This window comes from Anser cygnoides, chromosome 16 (assembly GCF_040182565.1).
Source record: "Anser cygnoides isolate HZ-2024a breed goose chromosome 16, Taihu_goose_T2T_genome, whole genome shotgun sequence".
In the NCBI taxonomy this organism is placed as follows: Eukaryota; Metazoa; Chordata; class Aves; order Anseriformes; family Anatidae; genus Anser; species Anser cygnoides.
Window position 1 is genome coordinate 10754069 of NC_089888.1, and position 20410 is coordinate 10774478.

Genomic DNA, 20410 nt, shown 5'->3' on the forward strand with positions numbered 1-20410 from the left:
TATTATATCATTTAGAATATTATAACTCTTTGGAGTTATTCTTGTATTTTGGATGTCAAAAGTTCATTCTGTTTATATGCATATAGGACAAGGACAATGCAAAAGGCAGATTTTTTTATTCTTCTTACATTTTTTCTTCTTCTTACACTTAACTGTGGTTTGCCACATTGCCATTCTTGGATACTGCCCCTGCACTGCTATTGCACTTCTGTATAGTACTAAGGCATTGTACAAAATTGCAATGTTGTACTAAGCTATCAAAATAGTACATATTAATCAACAGCTGTACTGTCTGGAAGTGCTGCTAATTTGGCATTGAATGGCAGATTTTACTAACCTACTATGGAGATGGGTGGGAGATCTGATAGGTTCATTTTGTTGTTCCTTGACAGGTTACGCTCTATCTTCTCCTCGATTACCATGTGAGACTTGGTGGCTCTGAGCAAACTGTAGCAGAGCAATAGGCTTAGGAAGAGGTTCTTTCTTTCCATCCTGGGGAGAAAAAATCCCATTGTCAAAAAAACAAGATCAGTCAAAACTTGTATGTAGAAGAGAAGCAAGAAATGAGTCTCAGCAATGGTTTGCTATTGTGTTGAGCAATTTTATCAACATACCTTTGACAAGTTTTGGAGACCCTCCCTCTGTTGCCACAACCTTTTAAAGATGATAGCGAACAGAGGCAGAGGCACTGACTCGTACCTTCAGGATGCACCCTGCCTGGTCTCATGGACTTTCCTACATCCCCTTGATTTAAGTGCCCTCTGACTGCATCTTTGCCTGCAGTATGTAGTGCTGTGTTCCTGCAGGCTCTGCCTCTCAGCTCAGGCACCTGGGAGGCCAAAAGCAGACCTGACCTTTGAAAGCTGAGGAAGACATTGAGTACCTCAGATTTTTAATATATCCCTGCTCCACTGAGAACCTGAGTTCCTCTCAATGGGCCCAAGGCCTCCCTTGGCAGTGTCACTGCTGGCTGTGTGGATGGGCACCATCACCATCAATAATCATCATAGCAAAAGTACTTTTACGGACTTGCTATCCACACAATCTGCATGTGGCAAAGACAGAATGGAGTACAGTGGGTCTCCTTGTGCACGCATCTATCCCCTCCCTCTGGCCATAAGTGCAAGATTGGTGTGAAAGGCTTTTTTTTCTGTGGAAAACATCCTGTATATTGCCTATCTGCTACTGACCATAATCAAAAATCCCTTTTTTATTTTTACTTATTTATTTTTTTTCTGTTTAGGGTATTTTCAAGACATACCCTGAGACTATTTTTATAATTCTCCTCTAATGCCTCTACTTGCTGGTATCAGCTCTGTTTCTTCTCCAGCCTACTTATTTTCCCTTTGGCTTTCCAGAAGTTACTCTGGCGGCAGAACTGCAGGTGAAGCTCGGTGGTTACATATCTGCAGCTTGGGGATTTCATTCATCTGCCCAACGTGTTGCCAGATGAGTGTGTCTTCCCGATGCCCCTGCGATGCAGGACACCAATCCACTCCCTGCTGTGGCCAGCTGGCAGCAAGAACCCAGTTTTCCCCTTTTATAAAAAGGGGTTTAAGTAAATCCTTAATCACCTGCAGAAAACAGTGCAATTCTTAACTTGTTTTTAGCCAAAAAAATAACGTGAATTTCTAGGATTAAAATTTTCATAGGTTGCCAATGTGATACATCTATATTTCTGCTTCCTCTTTAAATTGAAGAAAGGCTATGAAATACTATTGAGTCAAGTCTGGCAAAGGGCATAGGAGGGCTTCTTTCAGTTCATTCTCATTACTTTTGTTCTTCCTTTCAGACTCTTTTCCCCTAGTTTTTTGTTTTTTTTTTTTTGTTTTCATTCCCAGGTACAGAGGCCCAGCACCAGGCACTGTCTGTTCTCTAGTTTTTCAGTACCATAACCACAATGAGTTTACTAAAACAAATTCTGCATGTTGTACAGAGAAAAGTGTACAGAGACAAGTGTACAGAGACAAGCATTTGAAGCTGTTTGTTAAATTTCATTGTGATTTTAACTTAAGCATCTTGCTGAAGTTATTGAACTCATTCTACCTTTCTTGCTCCCCTACTCCTTTTATTTCTATTTTCTGATTTCTGTTTCTACCTTTTGTTTCTTTTCATTTTCAGCTATCCCCTATGTCCTGTTGCTTTTGACATGGAGATTCCTTAGACAAAAGCATTTCATGCATTTATTTTTTTTTCCTTTTTGTACTCTTTCATTGTTTCCCTACCCAGTTCTCATCATCCCCAACTGGATATTCCTGAGGAATAGAGTGGAAATTGAATATGTCACAGTACACAGGCCAAGTTCGAACACTTAAGTTTGAGTGAAAAAAAAATCCAAACTTGACAACTTTTGGATTTCAAATAATAGAAGGGAAAGAACTGGATGTATTGATCACATCACGACAGTGACAGTGTGATGCAGCATGAGGAAAATGGGAGAGAAGCAGCCCTGCAGCCCCCAAGGTGAGTGCAGCAGGAGGCAGGAGGTGCTCCAGGCTCACAGCAGCAGTTCCCCTGCGGCCTGGGGAGAGGCCCCTGGTGGAGCAGGCTGTCCCCCTGCAGCCCATGGGTCCCACACGGAGCAGATCTCCACGCTGCAGCCCGTGGAGGAGCCCCCGGTGGAGCAGGTGGGTGTGGGGGGAGCTGCCACCTGTGGGTGACCCATGTTGGAGCAGTTGTTCTTTAAGGACCCTTCCAACCCAAACCATTCTGTGATTCTATGAACTGGGAGTGAAGCTAAGCCTGGGAAGAAGGGGGTAGGGGAAATTATTGTTTGTTTTTGTTGTTGTTGTTGTTTGTTTCTCACTATAGCATTCTATTTTTAATCGACAATAAATTAAATCTTCCCTAAGTCAAGTCTGTTTTTCCTGTGATTGTAATTGGTGAGCGGTCTCCCTGTCCTTATCAATCCATGAGTTTTTTCTCTGTGTTTTCTCCTGCTGTGCTGCTGAGGAGAGGGAGTGACAGAGCAGCTTGCTGGGCACTTATCAGTCAGCCAGGGTTAACCCACAGCACTAATACACTGTTACTACATTCTCACAGTTAAAACTTCACAGTTTTAAAGGCATCTTACTAAAATATACCTTTCCCTCATTTCCTTGATTGTATCAAATGGTTTTCTTATATTTTCGAAAAAGTAAAATGTGCTACAATGAAAATTGTTTCAGAGTTCCCTCTTACTTTGGAAAAGGAAAGCAATTCGTTGGGTAGCTAGATATGTTCTATCTCTGCAGCAAATTTGGCTGTACTAACTTTGAGCAATACTCTTCTTGTGTCTGTATTACCTGTTCCTTGATTAAATAAAGAATCATAGAATCAGAGCATAACCCAAGTTGGAAGGGACCCACAAAGATCATCAAGTCCAACTCCTGACTCCACACAGGTCTACCCAAAAATCAGAATTCAGACCATATGACTAAGTGCACAGTCCAAATGCTTCTTAAACTCTGACAGGCTTGGTGCCGTGACTACATCCCTCGGGAGCCTGTTCCAGTGCGTGACAACCCTCTCAGTGAAGAACCTCTTCCTGACATCCAGCCCGAACCTCCCCTGTCGCAGCTTGACACCATTCCCTCGGGTCCTATCTCTGGTCACTAAAGAGAATAGATTGGCGCCTGCCCCTCCACTCCCCCTTGTGAGGAAGCTGTAGACCGCGATGAGGTCTCCCCTCAGCCTCCTCTTTTCCAGGCTGAACAGGCCCAGTGACCTCAGCCGCTCCTCATACGTCTTCCCCGCTAGGCCCTTCACCATCTTTGTAGCCCTTCTCTGGATGCTCTCCAACAGTTTCATGTCCTTTTTGTACTGTGGTGCACAGAACTGCACACAGTGCTTGAGGTGAGGCTGCACCAGCGCGGAGTAGAGCGGGACAATCACTTCCCTTGACCGACTAGCAATGCCGTGCTTGATGCACCCCAGGGTATGGTTGGTTCTCCTGGCTTCTGACACACTGCTGGCTCATGTTCAGCTTGCTGCCAACCACAACCCCCAGATCCCTCTCTGCGGGGCTGCGCTCCAACATCTCGTTGCCCAGTCTGTACGTATAGCCAGGGTTGCCCCGTCCCAGGTGCAGGACCCAGCACTTGCTCCTGTTGAACTTCATGCGGTTGGTGATTACCCAGCTCTCCAATCTGTCCAGATCTCTCTGCAAGGCCTTTCCACTGTCAACAGAGTCAACAGCTCCTCACAGTTTAGTATTGTCAGCAAACTTGCCCAAAAACACCTTCTAGTCCTACATCCAAATTATTTGAGAAAACATTGAAAAGACCTGGCCCTAAAATGGAGCTTTGGGGGACCTTACTGGTGACTGGCTGCCAGCCTGATGTAGCCCCAGTTACCATAACCCTTTGAGCCCTACCCGTCAGCCAGTTGTTCACCCATTGCATGATGTGAAAAAAATCCCTTTCCCCCTCTGAGAGAGGTGCATCCCATCTGGTGCCAGCAGGCCTGGTGTCGCATAGACCTTCCCATGATCAACAAACCCAAAGTTCTGGTGGTTGCACCAGACCCATGGAGCCATGGAGTCTTGGAGCCATGCACTGATGAGCTGAGTCTGCCTTTTGATGTTGATCCCTGCTACTGGAAGGATGGAGGCAAACACAACCTGCGCCCCTGATCTGTTAACCAGTTGCCCCAAAGCCCTGAAGTCCCTTTTGATTGCCCTTGGACTTCTCCTTGCTACTTCGTCACTACTAGCTTGAAAAACCAGTAGTGGGTAGTAGTCAGAGGGCTGTACCAGGTGAGTGACTTTTCTAGCTATGTCTCTTACCCGAGCCCCAGGGAGGCAGCAGACTTCCCTGTGGTCTGGGTCCGGACAGCAAATTGGACCCTCTGTCCCTTTCAGAAGGGAGTCCTCTATGATGACAACCCTTCTTTCTTTCTTGGTAGGAGAGGTGATGTGGGGGGTAGGTTTCCTTGCCTTAGGCACCCCTTCCAACTGGGATGGGCTTTCGTCTACATCATCGTTTGCTTGACTGCCAATTTCCAGAGCCTCATACCTCTTGCGTAAGGATACCCAGGAAGGCGAGGTAGGCAGGGAGAGGGCATGCCTACCACCCCAAACAGAAATCTGCTTCCATTCGCCCCCATGACCTAGATTCCCTCCTGCTGCCTGGTGGGATAGGGGAACCTTTGTGTCTTGTGTGGTGGCTGTCTCGTGAGTCTGTCTCGGGGTGGGCAGAGTATGCTTCCACCAGTCAATTTCCCTCTCTGACTCCCTGATGCTCCTCAGTCTGTTCACCTCCTCCTGGAGCTCTGCCACCAGGCTGAGCAATTCTTCAACCTGGGCACACCTCCCACAGACATACCCACCGCTGCTGCTGTCGGACACCGACAGAAGACTCGGGCACACCCTGCAGCCCAAGGCCTAGACGGCCACGTGTTTCCCTGAGATCTTTGTATGGTAGCCACATCGCTAGATGTGGCTGGAGAGGTCACAAGGGATGCAGAGGCCAAGGCTTTCTGCTGGGTGGATACCATGGCTGGGCTCTTTGCGAGCAGGTTACAACCACTGTTGGAAAACAGCAGTGACAGTGCACTCCCTGCTTGCCCGGCCTGCATGAACTGCCGGGCCCTGCCCGCTCTATTCACCGTGCTCCTGGTCCAAATATCTCATATCACGCATGTACGTTACAAAAGCATCAATATATAACATTGATGGCATCCTCTGCAGTCTATTCCTGTTAAAAGTAGTCATCATTTGATCACCAGAAGAAAACAGACCCTTCCTTTTTTCTGTGTCTGATCTCTATACACACAGCTGCAGTTGCAGAAGTTGTACAGACTGCATCAACCCTGCTTACAGGCTGCCTGAGGCTTCCTGAGCACAGTTCAGAGCGGTAAGTGAGGCGCCCAGCTAATCTACACAGATTTGTCATGCAGGAATACACGATGTCTACCATGACTTGGCTTATATATATTTAAAATCCCTGATTTACAGATGTTGTATTTATTACCGTTATATATAAATGAAGTCATTTTAAACTCTCTATGTGTTTATATAAGTGGGGGATAACTCAGCACACAGAGACTCCTTCAAAATACACTGAGTTTATTTTCATTTTCTGCAGCTACACTGGTCTGTCAAAACCCTTGTAGTTATATAAACCAGATGCCACACAGTTTAAAACAAAATCACTTGAGCTTAGATGGGCTGAAAAGGAAGAAAGTAAATTTCCATTTTGAGGATTTTCAGCAGAGCCCCCTGTGCCATAAATTCATCGTAGCTCAAGTCTTAGTATGGTAATAAAGTGTGAGAATCAGTCTTTACAGTAGCTAGAATCTATGACTCACTGGGGTTCAGAGATCAATTGCGTTGGGATTAGAGTCCTATTAGGAGAGAAACTTGTCCATTACACTTGCTATAACTCACTAAAATGTTCACTGCTTGCTCTCCTCCCTGCTATTGCTCATTCAGAGCCTACTAGAGCCATCTCTGTCCACTGTTTTCATTGTTCAGGATGGAAAGGGCAACGAACAGAGATTTAAATTATGGGAGAAAATATTTAAATGAGGTATAAGGAAAACCTTTCAAATATTTGTGATAGGGAAATATTGGAATAGCTTGCCTGGAGGTAATTATGCATTCTCCAGAGTCAGAGATATTGAGGAATGAATTAGATATATCTGTCAGTCTGGTCTGCTGTATCACTTATATTTAAAACTAACACATGTAAAATCAATGAAGCAGGCAAAATTACACCCTCTTCAAAACTAGCCAGTGTGATGGTGTGTGTAAAGCAAAGGGATGGATCCTCATTTCACATTTCATACAGATGTTAGATACTATAAGTGAGGGTGGAGTGAATTTTAAAACTGAGAATAGTCTGTTAATAATGGAAACAATGAGACACAACTAATATTGAAGGAAACAACTTTGAATGATGGGAGCTGTTGTTCCAGTAAAGTGGAGAAGGCACAGGGAATCAATAATTTTAAATTTGTAGTGATCAGTATGAAGGATGGGGTTCTTGTAAATTATTTTATGGATACTGCCTGTAACATGGCTGTTAGGCTTGTTACTGTATGTTTATATTAGATTTAGAAGTGACTATTGAACTGATGATTTAGAAGAGCTCTTGAGAAAATAGTCAGAAGCTGCTACAATAAGACTGGATAAACAATATGCTGCTAAATATTTAGGGGAGAGCAGAGTTGTAGTGAAGCTACAGGCTTACAAAACCAAACAGGACCACTGAGATCATATGGTCTGATTTATTCTGTGGCAGGCCATAGACCCTGCCTGGATTACACTGCTTAATTCTTAATTAAACCAAGTGATAAAGATTCTGGTACTTTGTTAATCTGATTGCTTCAATTTCATTTTCCAGGACCTGAATCCTTCTAAACCTTTCTCTTCACTGTAGATTTTTTTTTTTTAATTCCTGAGAGATGGCTAGCTGAGCAGGTAACTTCCTAATATTCTTCTGGTTCAGCTGAACAGGTTGAGCCCAAAGAATTACAAAATTATAAAAGAAGTATAAATTACTTTTCTCTCAGTACTTCTGTTATCCACGTGGATATATCCACTATTCAGTTGTCTATTTTTGCATTAGAAGCAGAGGTAGTGTTCCTTTAGTGACTTTGCTGATGACAAGTGATCTCCTTACTCTACTCTAGGTTTTTTGTAAATCAAGCTCTCTAAGTCCTTTTCCAGTTTTTCTAAGATCTATGTCAAACCAACACACATGTGATGGCCTTATTATCCATGTAATTGTTTAACTATAAGAAATTATTTAGCTGTTCCATGACTTACTGAAAATGTTTCCCACCCAGCTTCCCCAGTTAACAGATAGCACCTGCTTTAAATTGGTTACCCAATCTTCCTTCAAAGAGGAAACGATTCCACTAGTATAGGGTGAAACCACGGGGGTATAGCAAGATGGGTGAACGGGTGAGCAGATTGATCGATCGATCGATCGATCAAAGCACTGACTACAGAAGGAACTCCAGATTCCTGCCCTAAGGATTTCAGGGGGAAGGAGTGCTCCTCTTTGATGCTGAATTCTCCTCTCAGTTATGAGATAGTCCCAGCTTGTAAGGTGACCTGTTAAAGGCTTTGTGGTAAGTGATTTAGACTGGTTGTTTTAAAACAGCTTCAATACTCGTCTTCTGAACAACTGGTGGAATGTAAAGTGTGTTTGAGTGGTTTTTCTTTTACCCCAATAGTAAAGGTGGTTTTTTTATTTTTGTTTGTTCTGTGTTGTTTTTTATTTTATTTTTTTTCTTTTTAGCTTAAGTCATATTCTCTCGTGTAATAGATACATATTAGGGGGGCTTTTCTCCCGTGTTATCTATGAGCCCTATTTAGAATCTAATCTGCCCGCATAGGTTATCATTTTGATTCCTGTTTGTAAGCAATTCTAATCTTCTCCTTTATTTTTACTAATATCAATTTATTATAAAATCTTTATTTTTTTATTTAATTTTAATTTTATTTTTAAAATTTATTTATTTTAAAGCAACATTCTGGTTCTCAAGTTATTTTGAAGTTCAGGGGCAGGACTCTTTGTTTGAAAGCATGCTCCTGCCTCAGTACCAGGATTCTGGTCATTGTATGAAATGTTCCTTAAAGTGTTCTGAGCTCAATTTCTGTTTTGCCTAGCTTATTTGGGAGAAATATATTTTTTTTTCAGCTCTGTGGAATTGTATGTCTTCAGAAGATGGGAAATGGGGAAAGTACATGTCTTTGAAGAACGTAGGAAAGCAGAAGCTGTAAAACTATGGTTGCTCTATGCTAACTTTCTAGAGAGACTACTACATTAAATTCTCATTCACTTGTTATTTTCTAAAAGTTCACGTACTGCTTTGATTAACAGACATTATCTTTTTGACAAGTCCCTCTATTCCTTCCTTACGTGTGACTATGTCAGAGGCTCTATGGGTTTGAGTATGGGAATTTTCCTATTTCTATTCTATATAAAACCTGTGTTGTCTTAGATTTGTGTGCTGGGTTTACTCTCTTTGTATATTCTGGAACAGATAGATGTCTTAGTTGTGACATAAAAGTCAAAGTGGTGATTTATTTTTAAGGATCTGAGTTATGAGATACTTAACTTGTGACTGGTAGAGGCTGACATTAGATAACTTTCAGAAATCATTTGGGCAATTATAATCTTCTTGGTGATGACAGCAAAGTGGTAAATCAGAGCAATGATCAAATTATATCTAATAGTAAAAATGAAATAAAATAACACTCTGGCTTTTTCTGTTGATTAATTTTAAGAGATTTGCTTGAAAATCAGAGGATAGAGAGGTTCTATTGGGAAGGTAATGGAAGAAGTGTTCAGAGTGTAATATGATGTCCATTTGCAGTGGATGGAAAGCAAAATGAGTAATAACAGATCTACTGCTAGTAGTAGTTTCTATTGTGTGGTACACGCGTAGAAGACTGAGGTTTCTAGACATTGCTCCCACATCTAAGCAAGTTTATATTATCACAGCTATGCTCTGGATAAATAATGGCAGTTGGAGCCATTGGAGTTTGCTGCTACTTAAGGTAAATCATTTGTTACAGTTATGTACCCTTTTAGAAGTGAGAAAATAACATTATAACTAACATTAACAAAAAAAAATTAAAAAAAATAACATTATGACTAACTTTGTCTGTGTGTGGAGAAACCTAGCATCAGTGAGTCAGACTTGGTGTACCATATGGAAGAAAGACGTTGGAACAATCTCTGGTATCTACACAAGATCAACAAGGGATCTGAACTGCCTCTACAAAGTGCTTCAAGGCACAGCTTTTTTTGTAGAAGAAGGGAAATCCATGTGTGCCCCATAAGCGGTAAATAAGGATGAGGACAAATGGCTGAAATATGTATTAATTGATAAACTACCCATAGGAAAACAATATTTTAAAAATGGAAAAAAAATACAGTCATCAATCTAAGAAAAACTCTAAGAAAAAATAAGCATCATGCTTTAAGGATGGGGAGATTCTCTTCTGGAAAGCAGTGAATCAAAAGGTTTTGGGAGTTGTGGTGGAAATCAGCTCCCAGTGTAACACTGCGGTCAAAAGCGCTCAAAAGCACTTAGCACTTGAATGAGAAAAGAGGACTGGCTTCAATAGCAGAGAATATTTATTTGACATTTGGTATGGCTATTACTGGAAGACACTCCGAGAAGAACACTTGTTGAGTGGAAAGAGTTTGGATAAAACAAAAATGATCAAAGGAATGGAAAAGTGTGTCTGAAAAGAGCTCTTGAAGCTCAATCTGTTTGATATCAAAGAGAAACCGTAGAATGTCTCAATCACTGAACATACTTGATATGGATGGGGGGAGGGAGTGGCAGAAGACTTTTCGAGCAAAATGGCAAAGATATAGTGAGATGAAGTCACTAGAAATAGAATTCAGGCCTTGAGTATTTCCAAGCTCTTGACTATTCTGGTTCGTTAATAATTATGTTTTAGAACAACTGCCCAAAGGCTGAAATGAGTTTTCTATTACAAAGACTTAAAACAATAGATTTTTTTTTTCTTTGAACTAGGAAATGAAAATTCTGAGCCAAGCTGCTGGTATTTGCATCATTGTCTCTGTTATGCAATAACTACTAGTGAGACCTTCACTTTTATTTATCATTTTACAAGTGTCTGAACCTGTGCCAGGAGTAGGAATGTTCATTTCAGCTTGGGCATGCAAGGGGTACACTTCTTCTCGCTGGTAATCTTGGAGACAAAATGCGGTGTTTGCTGTTATTGCACTGCCATGTTTGGTTTTCCTACTTGCTCAACATATATCCCCTGTTATTTATTTCAAAGTGTGGTGTTTCAATTTTTTTCTTTTTTTTTTTTCAAACCCTGAGATCTCTGAAACCCCTCTAACTCCAGGAAAATTGATTGTTTTTATCTTGAGCATCAGGCTTTGAGTCAGGCATACTGAAGCAGCATGCCTCTGAATCCTAGAGAACATACATTGGGAAAACAAGCTAAACAAGCTTTGAAATTCAACATTCAAAAGATTAAAAAGTTTAGGGCAAATCCCTAAATAATATATATGTGTGTATATGTTAATTTTGTACTTTGTTTGTACACTGTATTCCCTCAAATGCAAAGTGTATTGTTTGCAGATGATCTGCCTGGAGCTGCTTCTATGCCACTTTTTATGAAAAGAAGATAGACAGTAAGTCTCTGCTGATCCAGCATGGTTTGGGATCTGAAAGGCGACTGTATGGATTCTTTCTAACTTTTTAAAACTGATTACAGGCATGAGCTGGATCTGGTCAGCTCAGAGCTTTATTTGATTTTATCAGATGTCACAACTGATGATTCAGTGTGGGTTACTGTGCGTGCTTCCTCTCGGTAGGATTTGTCACCTTTAAAACATTTGTTTTTAAGGCAAGTATATTACTGCCACCTATAAATGTGTCTCATTGGTGGCAGCAGCCTTTGTAAGGGCTCTGTGCTGAAAGAACCTACCTGCTGCCATCAGCCGCTGGCTCCTGCAGCCTGCTCTGAGCTCAGCTCCATGTGGCAGGGTTGCTTTACAGTGGTGCAGGGAATACATCAGTGGTGGACACGTGGCAAAATCCACTAAAAAGTGTGTTTTACAGGCAAAAAAAAAAAAAACCACTACAGGTTTATATGAGTACGTATCTTCACATACCTTAAACCGAATACTTCTATTGATGGGATGAAACCTTGCTTAATATTTTGGAAAATAGTGAAAATGATCATGTTAAATAGATTTGAAATGCTTAATTAAATGCTGTTATTAATATAATGGTTTCCTTAGTATTTACAGATGAGTGACTTTTTTTTTTTCTGAGATGTTTTTTGTCACGAGTTATTAAAAATGCAGAGAGAAGTGAGTGAAAAGGTGTAGTGAGCCCTGTTGGAGCAGGGCACTGCTCCATACTGCCTTCTGCTTCCTTAGGTCTCTTTTATTTAATATGAATTAAGTATATTTAAAATTTTAACCCACAGTCAAAAAAAATATCAGAAAGAAAGTGTGATTTGAAAAATAAATTGCAACTGCTATTCAAGAAGTCAGTGGCTTTTTCCATTAACACATTTCTTAAAAACAGCAAATGAAAAACATCTTAAAAAAAAAAAAAACAATGCAATAAGTTTCTTATGCAGTATGTATACAACACAAGCACATATATATGCTTAATTAATAAGATGTTAATTATCTCAACAAAAATTTTAGTAGATTTTTACCCTGAAAAGTACAGAGAACTAATGCATGTAGGTCTGCATAACGGATCAAAGGAAATACTAACGAGAAAAACCTATACTGAAGTTGGCATTTTTTTCCAGTTTTCAAAGTGAATAGTTTTTCTTGCATATATGAGAACTGTATCTTTTTTTTTTCTGGTTATCTTCCCTAGCCGTGATTGCTTTTCTATTTTTATGTTTGAGCTGGGACACTCACTAAAGCTTTCTGAGCCCGTTTCAGTATAGAAGAACAATTCCCATAGAGTGGGAGATGCATAGGGAAGGGCAGCCTTAATATTTGGAAACCCAACAAAGATGCATGTTTTTTGTAAAACAAACAAAAACCCGAACAACAGAACAACCAATAAAACATGTAGCCTCCAAAGAGCTTTTGAGAGAAACAGTGAAAACAACTGCCCAAGATGTTATGAGGAGACTTCAAACTATCCAAATAAAATGCATGCAACTATTTAAAAAAAAAAAAGTCAGATTCTACAGTCATACTGTCTTTATAGAAATCCTCTTGTCTCAGTCAGAAGTCTTTCTGATATTAAGATGGTCCATAAACTATGAAAATATCAGAGAAGCAACAAATTCACTTTTGAAGCTATGTGATAAGCTATTACTTTCATCATATAGCTAAAAATCAAAAGAAAAAAGAGCAGTTTAATATACAAGGAGAAAGGAAGAGGGGGAAGCAAAACAAGCAAAAAATATCAGGACAGCAGTAATGAATGCATCTCTTTAGGGAAATAACAAATGTCATGAAACGTACAGATAAACTGAAGTCACTATAAAAACCAACAGAATTAAATTGTGAAGAAAAATGCTGGTATTGAAAATGGCAATCATAAATCATGTCTACATAGAAGCAAGCAACAGCTGCTTTAATTCTCATAAAATTATATCATAATATTATGAACAAAATATCTTTATAATAGATTTTATAAATATATTTCTATATATGAATACTATTAATACTAATTGTGGAACACTAATTATAAATACTACATGCTATAGGGAGAACTTACAGAGCAAATTAGAAAAAGAATTACAATCCAAAGTTTGAAGAAAAAAACATTACTGTCCCCAAAATAAAATCTAAAGCCTTAAAATCATTCAGGAATTATAAAAGCTTCAGGAAAATAAAGATTTCAGTGTCATGCAGTAAGTTTATTTGTTTCACTTGGAGGACAAAAATTAAAACTCTAGTGAACTTCTTCAAGCAGTGGAGAAATACAGCCTCGGAAATGTACTTAACATTAAAATCATAATACAGTAGTGCATAGAGATAATATAACATTTAAAATAAATATTTTCAGAAAAAACTTAGATATATGTCAACTAAACTAAAGCACAATTTGCAACAAAACTGAAGATACAGATAGATCAAACAGAAACAAGGCACTCTAAACCGTGGACGATGCTGAAAAAGAAGAGTTTGAAGCCAAACACAGAACGGGAGCAAATAAATGCAAAAAAGTAAAATATCAAAGTAAAGACAGTTTCAGAACTTCGCTGCTTCCCACACCATGAAGATAGATTTGCACAACTGGTAAGAATGTAAAGGAAGACAAATATCTCTGGTGCAATGTAGCAGTAAAATGCAACTTTTTACATCCAAGCAATACAGTGGAAGTTAAATGCCCTGCAGAAGAGGCTAAACATTTTGGTCCTACCAAATTAACAAGCCGCTATTCTATTTATCAGGCTCAAATGACACTTAAAGCAGCTGTTCTCCCTTGTTCTGCTGATCTGCAGAGAATATAGGCAAAGCTTTTGGAGTTGTTTTTAGTCCCTTTTCACTGCTGAGCAGCCTGTTTTAAATATCACCTCCTCCCAAAGCAGTGCAGAAGTGTTTTCTATGTATTAGCCTGTCCATTGTGGTTATAATTTTGTCAGCTATTCTCTTCTACTTGGATTTCTGCTTCTTCTCAGTGCTTTTTTTTTTCTTTTTTTGAACACCCTTCTCTGTCTAACTGTTGCTCTGAAAAAATCTGTTGGAAAGTTGACCCTCAGCTCCGCCTCTTTCTTCCCACTTGAAAACCAGGGGGACAGTCCTGTTGCAGCAGTCTTCAGGCAGAGGCATTTTCAGCTGATGGTAGCAGAGAAAAGGCAGCTAGGGGTTGTTTTCTGTCACTATTGTAGAAACAGTTATGTAATGGGAACAACTGAAAAGACCTGCTGGTAGAAATCATGCTCGTCAGACCTTATTAAGGGCCCGTTCCTGCAAGGGACGGTATCGGGCAGCCACACTCCCTGGAGGGATCATTGCAGATGCTGGGTATGTGTGTGAGCAGATCTGCAGCAGTTGCCTGAATGTGATAACAGTGGTGTTTTAAACTCTGCTGCAATGAGATAATTATAGCTGGAGCAACGTAGAGGAGGAAAGGTGGTTTTTGTTGTCTGTATGTTCGTGTGTGTTTTAAAGTTTAATAATTGCATGTGCAAAAACCAGATGAGTTTACCGGAAATGGGACACAAGTATTTGAAATGTATCAAATGTCCCTCTCTGATTTCAAGGCTATAATTGTGCTTTCCATACACTACAATTGTACCCTGTAATGGTATATTAATCCTTCATGCTGGCTATTTTACAGCCATGTGTGCCTCACGTGTGCCACAAGCTGTTTTTGTTTTTTATACCTACTTGGTTGAGTTCAGTGCAATGGGATAGATGGAAATAATTAATCAGGAAGATGTTTAGCCACTGACAAAGCTGCAGCCTAGGGCACCAAGACTCGCTTTAGAATAAGCAACAGAGTGTGAATTGGTTTTTGTATGTTGAATGGGGGGTGGTGGTGGGGGGGGGGGGGCTAATATGAAATAAAGTCGTGTCTCCTTTTGTCTCTGTGTGATTAACAAGCCGTTTGTGAAGGCAGTTGTTCACTGTTCCCTCCGGATCTCATAACACAGCAAGGATTATTTCTGAATAGGAAAAATACCTCCTTTGGCTGTTCTTTTCTTTTATTTTTCTTGGTATGTCTCCTAAAACATGGTAGTTTAGGTGAGAAAGAACACACTGAGATAACATGAGCTGAGGATACGGGTTTATAAACATTTGTAAAAAGCATGGGGAGATGGGAATTGCTGGAACAACTCCACACACGCCATGTGTTGGAAAAACTTGCAAAAATCATGAGATTAAAACAACACTTTGCTGACTGCAGCCATGTATTTGCTTGGTTTAAAATACTGCACTTGTATTATTCTCCTAGATATCTGTCATGGCTGATTTTGTAAGAAACTCCTGTTACTAGCAGTATTGGATGCCTATTCCATTATAGGCTAGCTTATTTAAAAAAAATAAATCCTCAATTTCTGGAGATTTCATGTTTCCCCAGTGTTACAGTTCCAGTTTTCCTGCCCCAGAGTGAAACAGAACAACAAAGAGGTCAGGGTTGTGCCATTTAAAAATAATAATAAAAATAAATATATGACACAAATATGGAAGGTGAAATGCTAAAGGTACAAAAAGCCCATAAATATGTGCTTTAATAGATTGCCAACACAATTTAAAATGAGTTAGAATATTTAAATGCTTAAAAGTAACTATGGTTTAGTATACTTTCCTGATTCAAGGTCACCTTATTTTGCAAATAAAGACATCAAAAGCAGTTGTAAAGTCACAGAGCAACAATTCCAGATTTACATGAGGATAATTAGAACCGGAGAATAAAATTTGACCCAAACTCAGCTTTTCACAGAAGACTTGCATAAACATACAATATCAATGAGAATAGATACGGGGTATCATTAATTGAAGCAAATTTATGGTGCTGATGTAGACTTCCAGCGTTTAAATTAAACCCCACAGGGGTGGGGCAAGGGGGCTTTTCACATCTTTTTTTTTTTTTTTCCAAATGGAAAGACTGTATAAGTCAATGAAAACCTTCTGCATCCAGGATGTCTCTTTTGGAAGAGCAGTTGACAAAATGTGTTTTCCTATGTTTTGCTCTGATATTGTCAAACTAAGATCTCTAAGTGCAATCAGAGTAGGAACTAAGAAGTTAGTACTTACATCATAAAGGAATAAGAGGCAGCTATACCTCACATTTATAACATGACTTTAAATTAAAGCTAATTAATAGCTTTTTACTAAGATGTGTTGCTTTAGTATGGCAGTAATAGCTCCTCATCATATTTTTTTTCCCTAAGGTTTTTTTTTTTATAGGAAACCAGCTAATTCTGGCCAAGCTGCAGTGCTTTGGAAGCCAGTAGAAGCCTTTTAAGAACTTGGCCAGCTGGCAGATAACCAGTTATTTGTTCAAGCTTGCGTATGATGCCATGATTTGTACCATGGAAATAGGGACGTGTGGGGCTCACATAGTCTCACATGTGTAGACTGTTTTGCTTGCAATCCTTTGATTATCTAATTCAAAGTTAGTTTCTCCATTTTTGGATTTGAAATGTGTGTAGATAACTTTACACAGATTTTGTGACATCAGTTTAGGCAACTTAGTTCAGATTGGACGTTGCTTATCTGTTTTTACAGACAAAACGTAGCAAAAGGTCTTCAGAAGCCATCACGTTTGATGTTACTCTGTCAGTAAAATGATATCACGGAACATTTGGGGATTGTTTTGTTCCTACTGAAGGAAACAGCACACAGCCTTCCTTTTTCCAAAAAGCATCCAGAATGTTAGCTCATCCTGGAGCACTTAGGGACTACCCTCCAACAGTACCTGCACAAAGGAAAAACGTGTTCAACGACCAGAAACATGGGCAAAAGATGTTTTCTGTGTTACTGAACATGTTTGAGATGCTCGAGGAGCAATGTTTGAGGCAAAGAGAATGAGCAAATGTGTGGTGTGGTGAAGGTGAGAAGTAACCTAGGACAGTGGGAGGAAGATAGGCTGACATGAACACAGTGTATTGATGTTTTCATTCATCCTTCTCTACTTATCTTCAGTTTTGTTGGGTGATGAGTATAAAATGACATAGCAGTAGAACCAGTTGAATTGTATGAGTTGGAACATTCTCGTTTTTTAAAATTGACAATTATCGATTATCACATGAAAAATTTTAAAAGCAATTAAATATTTCAAAATGAAAAAATGTCTATTAAAACATTGTGCTGATATCCGCAGGGGAAACCTATGGTATCAACAATTTCCTTTCTTTTGAAAACACTGTTCTTATTTTTCCATTTTAGAACTTCAAAACATTTTTTTTCCTTTCGAAATGAAAAATAGCATAGTCAAAATTTCCCTTAAAGGAAAACCTATTTTTCAGACAGTGCTTATTAAGGCATGATTCTTCTTAGCTTCTATTCCAGCACCAAGTCACAAAATCTGTACCTCCTTTGTAAACATTTATGGGATTTAATTACAAGATAATTACAAACTTTCTCCTTTAAAAAAAAAAAATCAAAAAAAGAAATCCCAGGGATTTGTTCTGTGCTTCTTTGAAATAAAGCTCAGCTGTCACTCTGGAGAGTCTTAGATTGTCAGGAACATTGGTTTGCATTCACAGTACCAGCCATTGTAACCTTGTGGAAAACCTGTGTGTGCGTCTGCATTTGTGTGCCTCCTCCTCCTCTCTGTTTGATGTCAGTCTGTTTTTTATTCTCTCCCTGTCTGGCTTATGTTTTCTATTGTCTTTTTTGTTTGTTTGTTTTTTAAAGAAGAACAAAAAACTTTCTTTCCTTACTTCTTCCTTCTTTCCATAGTTGTTTTTACTTCCTCTCCTGTACTATCAAACGAACATAAATTATTTTTTCACACTTCTTTTTCTACCCAACTGTTTTCAATTTTCCTCGACTCTCCAGAGTCCTTTCTTCTTGACTTTCTCCAGACTCTTATTTCCCCTTTGTTCACTTTTATTTTTTTCACTAGGCTTCATTATTTATATTTTATTAACCATACTGTTTGCTCTCATCTGTTCCCCCTGTTTTACCATCCTCTCAATATTCTCAAAATTTCTCCTGGCTCCCTCACCATACCCTTCGTCACATCCCTAACACAACACGGCACAGCATGTTGATTCTTTCCTAACTGCCTCAAACCTGCACCTGGTACCCCTTCTCACATGCACATCTTTCTGCAGTTGTTTTTGGTTGCATTAGGACGGGGATGAGACAAGGATTTTTTCCCTGTTCCCATGAGGATCTGGAAACACGCGGTCTGTAGGACATTCAGATGTGGATCTCTGCAAGGTCCATTGAGCAGTTTGTGGATAGTTACAGATCATATTTTAACTGACCCATACTACCCTAGAATAAAGACTTGATGTCTTTCATGGGTGTATGAGATCAGACTCCTCTCCGCAACATCTCTTTGATTTTGAGATCGTGCTTCTGTGAGAGAAAACAGCCTGGTCTGCCCTCATCTCTTTACATTCATACAATGTAAGAATTTGCAACTGAGGGAAAACGTTATATGCTTTTATCAGGGAACTATTGCTATTCTGGAAAACTTCGAATGAGAAAGAAGCCTGGCATAAAGCCAAATTGATGTCATTTACAAGACTCTCACTGATTTTAGTAGAAAGAAGGGTGTCTGCTTCTGTGATGGTAACATTGGCAGGTGATCTAAGCACGTTTGCTAGAAGGACAATCTGGAGGGAGAATTGCTGCTCTTCTCCAAGAGAAGTAACACTTGTCTTTGGGCAACCTCTTTTTCTGATCTAATTCTTACTTTGTTGTTGTGAGTAGATGCAACAAAAATATGAGAAATAAGACTTAATGCACACCTAGCTTTGCAAAAAATCAGTGGGAGGCAGTTTTACTGCTACTTCTGTGGAGTCGCACAGCTAGAAAATTAGTTTCTCTTGTAATAAACAAGGAAGAAGACAGGTCTATTTGGAGAATGATCAGAGAAGCCTTAGCATTTGGAGAAGTGATACGTGATATGGTGCTTACAAATGAAATAGATCTGCTTTTGAGTAAAATATTATGAATAGTTGCAGAACACTTTAGTAAAATAATACTACATCCATTCAGAAAAAAATGCCTTATCTTTAAGCTTGAGAGGTTTGGTATTTCATAGTTTATCCTTAAAGCTGAGAAATCAAAGGATACAATTTCAGTGGAAGCAGTCAAAACTAGTAACATCAACACGCAGCTACAGTTATTTATGTAATAACAAGAAACATCAGAAGCTTGCAATGTTGTCCAACTGATGCCATGGTCATTCCCTCATTCTTTTCCATTTCTATGAAATTCATAATGTAGGTTGTCTTTCACTCCCTTGATCTATAGTATTCCAGACAGATTTAACCATATTTCTTTATTTGTTGCCCTAACTTTCAGAATTTCCTCCCTGATGATGTGCCTGATCTGAGATATGAATTTTGCTTTGCAATTTAAATGCCTTATTCCTCAGAGGAAAGAAATATATAGAGTATGTTGATAACAGAATTGTTGAAAATATTAAAACATTGAGATTGGAAAAATATTAGGCAGTGTTGATTAAAGAGCTTAAAAATAAATCCATGCCATCTCTCATTATGCTCCTTTAATAAAGTTATCTACCCATCAAGAGTTAATCCCAACTTTTTTGTCGTATTTAATCAGAAAGGGGTTTAACTGAAGGCTAAATGTTTAAAATTTACTTTATAAACTTATTTGTCTTGCTTCTGCTTATACTGAAATCAGTGGTAAAACATTAGAACATGTGTCCTAAAAATTTATTTCACTTCTCTGATGAATAGAGAGTATGTACAGTATTCATAACAGAGCTTCAAGAACAGAACAGGTAGAGTGGGGCATTTGGGATAATGCAGGGAAGAAGGGGGCAATTGCAAAATAAACTTAAATCTGGCAGGTATACATTAATTACTGACAGTAATATTTTGTGGATATGTAATTTGTTGCATCTGTTTCAACTCTGATTGCCTCCATGATAGGTTTTTAGGATTGAATCCTTGAATTGTAAAGATTTGGGGGAAAAATATTTTCATTACTTACTGAAGTACCTGCTATATTGCTGGTCATTGCATAACTAATTTGTGGTGCATCTTTATGCCTCAAAATGTCAAATATATACACAGTATACATCTGATATATAAAATGAGGTTTAGGAAGTGTTTCAATTCTTACATTCATTACATTAATTCTTTGAATTTTAAATTGCAAACTCTAGTGACAGTCATGACCGTGAAAGGAAAAATAACATTTTAATGACATAGCTGATTCATATCTTGCGTTCATAGCTTTGTTTATCTGGATTATAGTCATAACACTTGCCACATCTTAGATATGTCATGCACTTTGAGAGGTGTATTTAAGCATTAAACCAGGCTGCAATGTTAGTG

At 39.0% G+C, this 20410-nt stretch overlaps 1 protein-coding gene across 3 annotated transcripts in view; it reads right to left on the reverse strand.

Annotated features, from left to right (window-relative positions):
• Positions 1–20410, reverse strand: part of ASIP (agouti signaling protein) — a 78819-nt gene that overhangs the window by 10504 nt on the left and 47905 nt on the right. For all 3 annotated transcript variants that reach the window (XM_013189075.3, XM_048072618.2, XM_066978520.1), the window contains exon 2: positions 338–492. In XM_013189075.3, coding sequence (XP_013044529.3) covers positions 338–491 — 154 coding nt within the window. In that variant the 5' untranslated portion in view covers position 492. The remainder of the gene's footprint in view (positions 1–337; positions 493–20410) is intronic.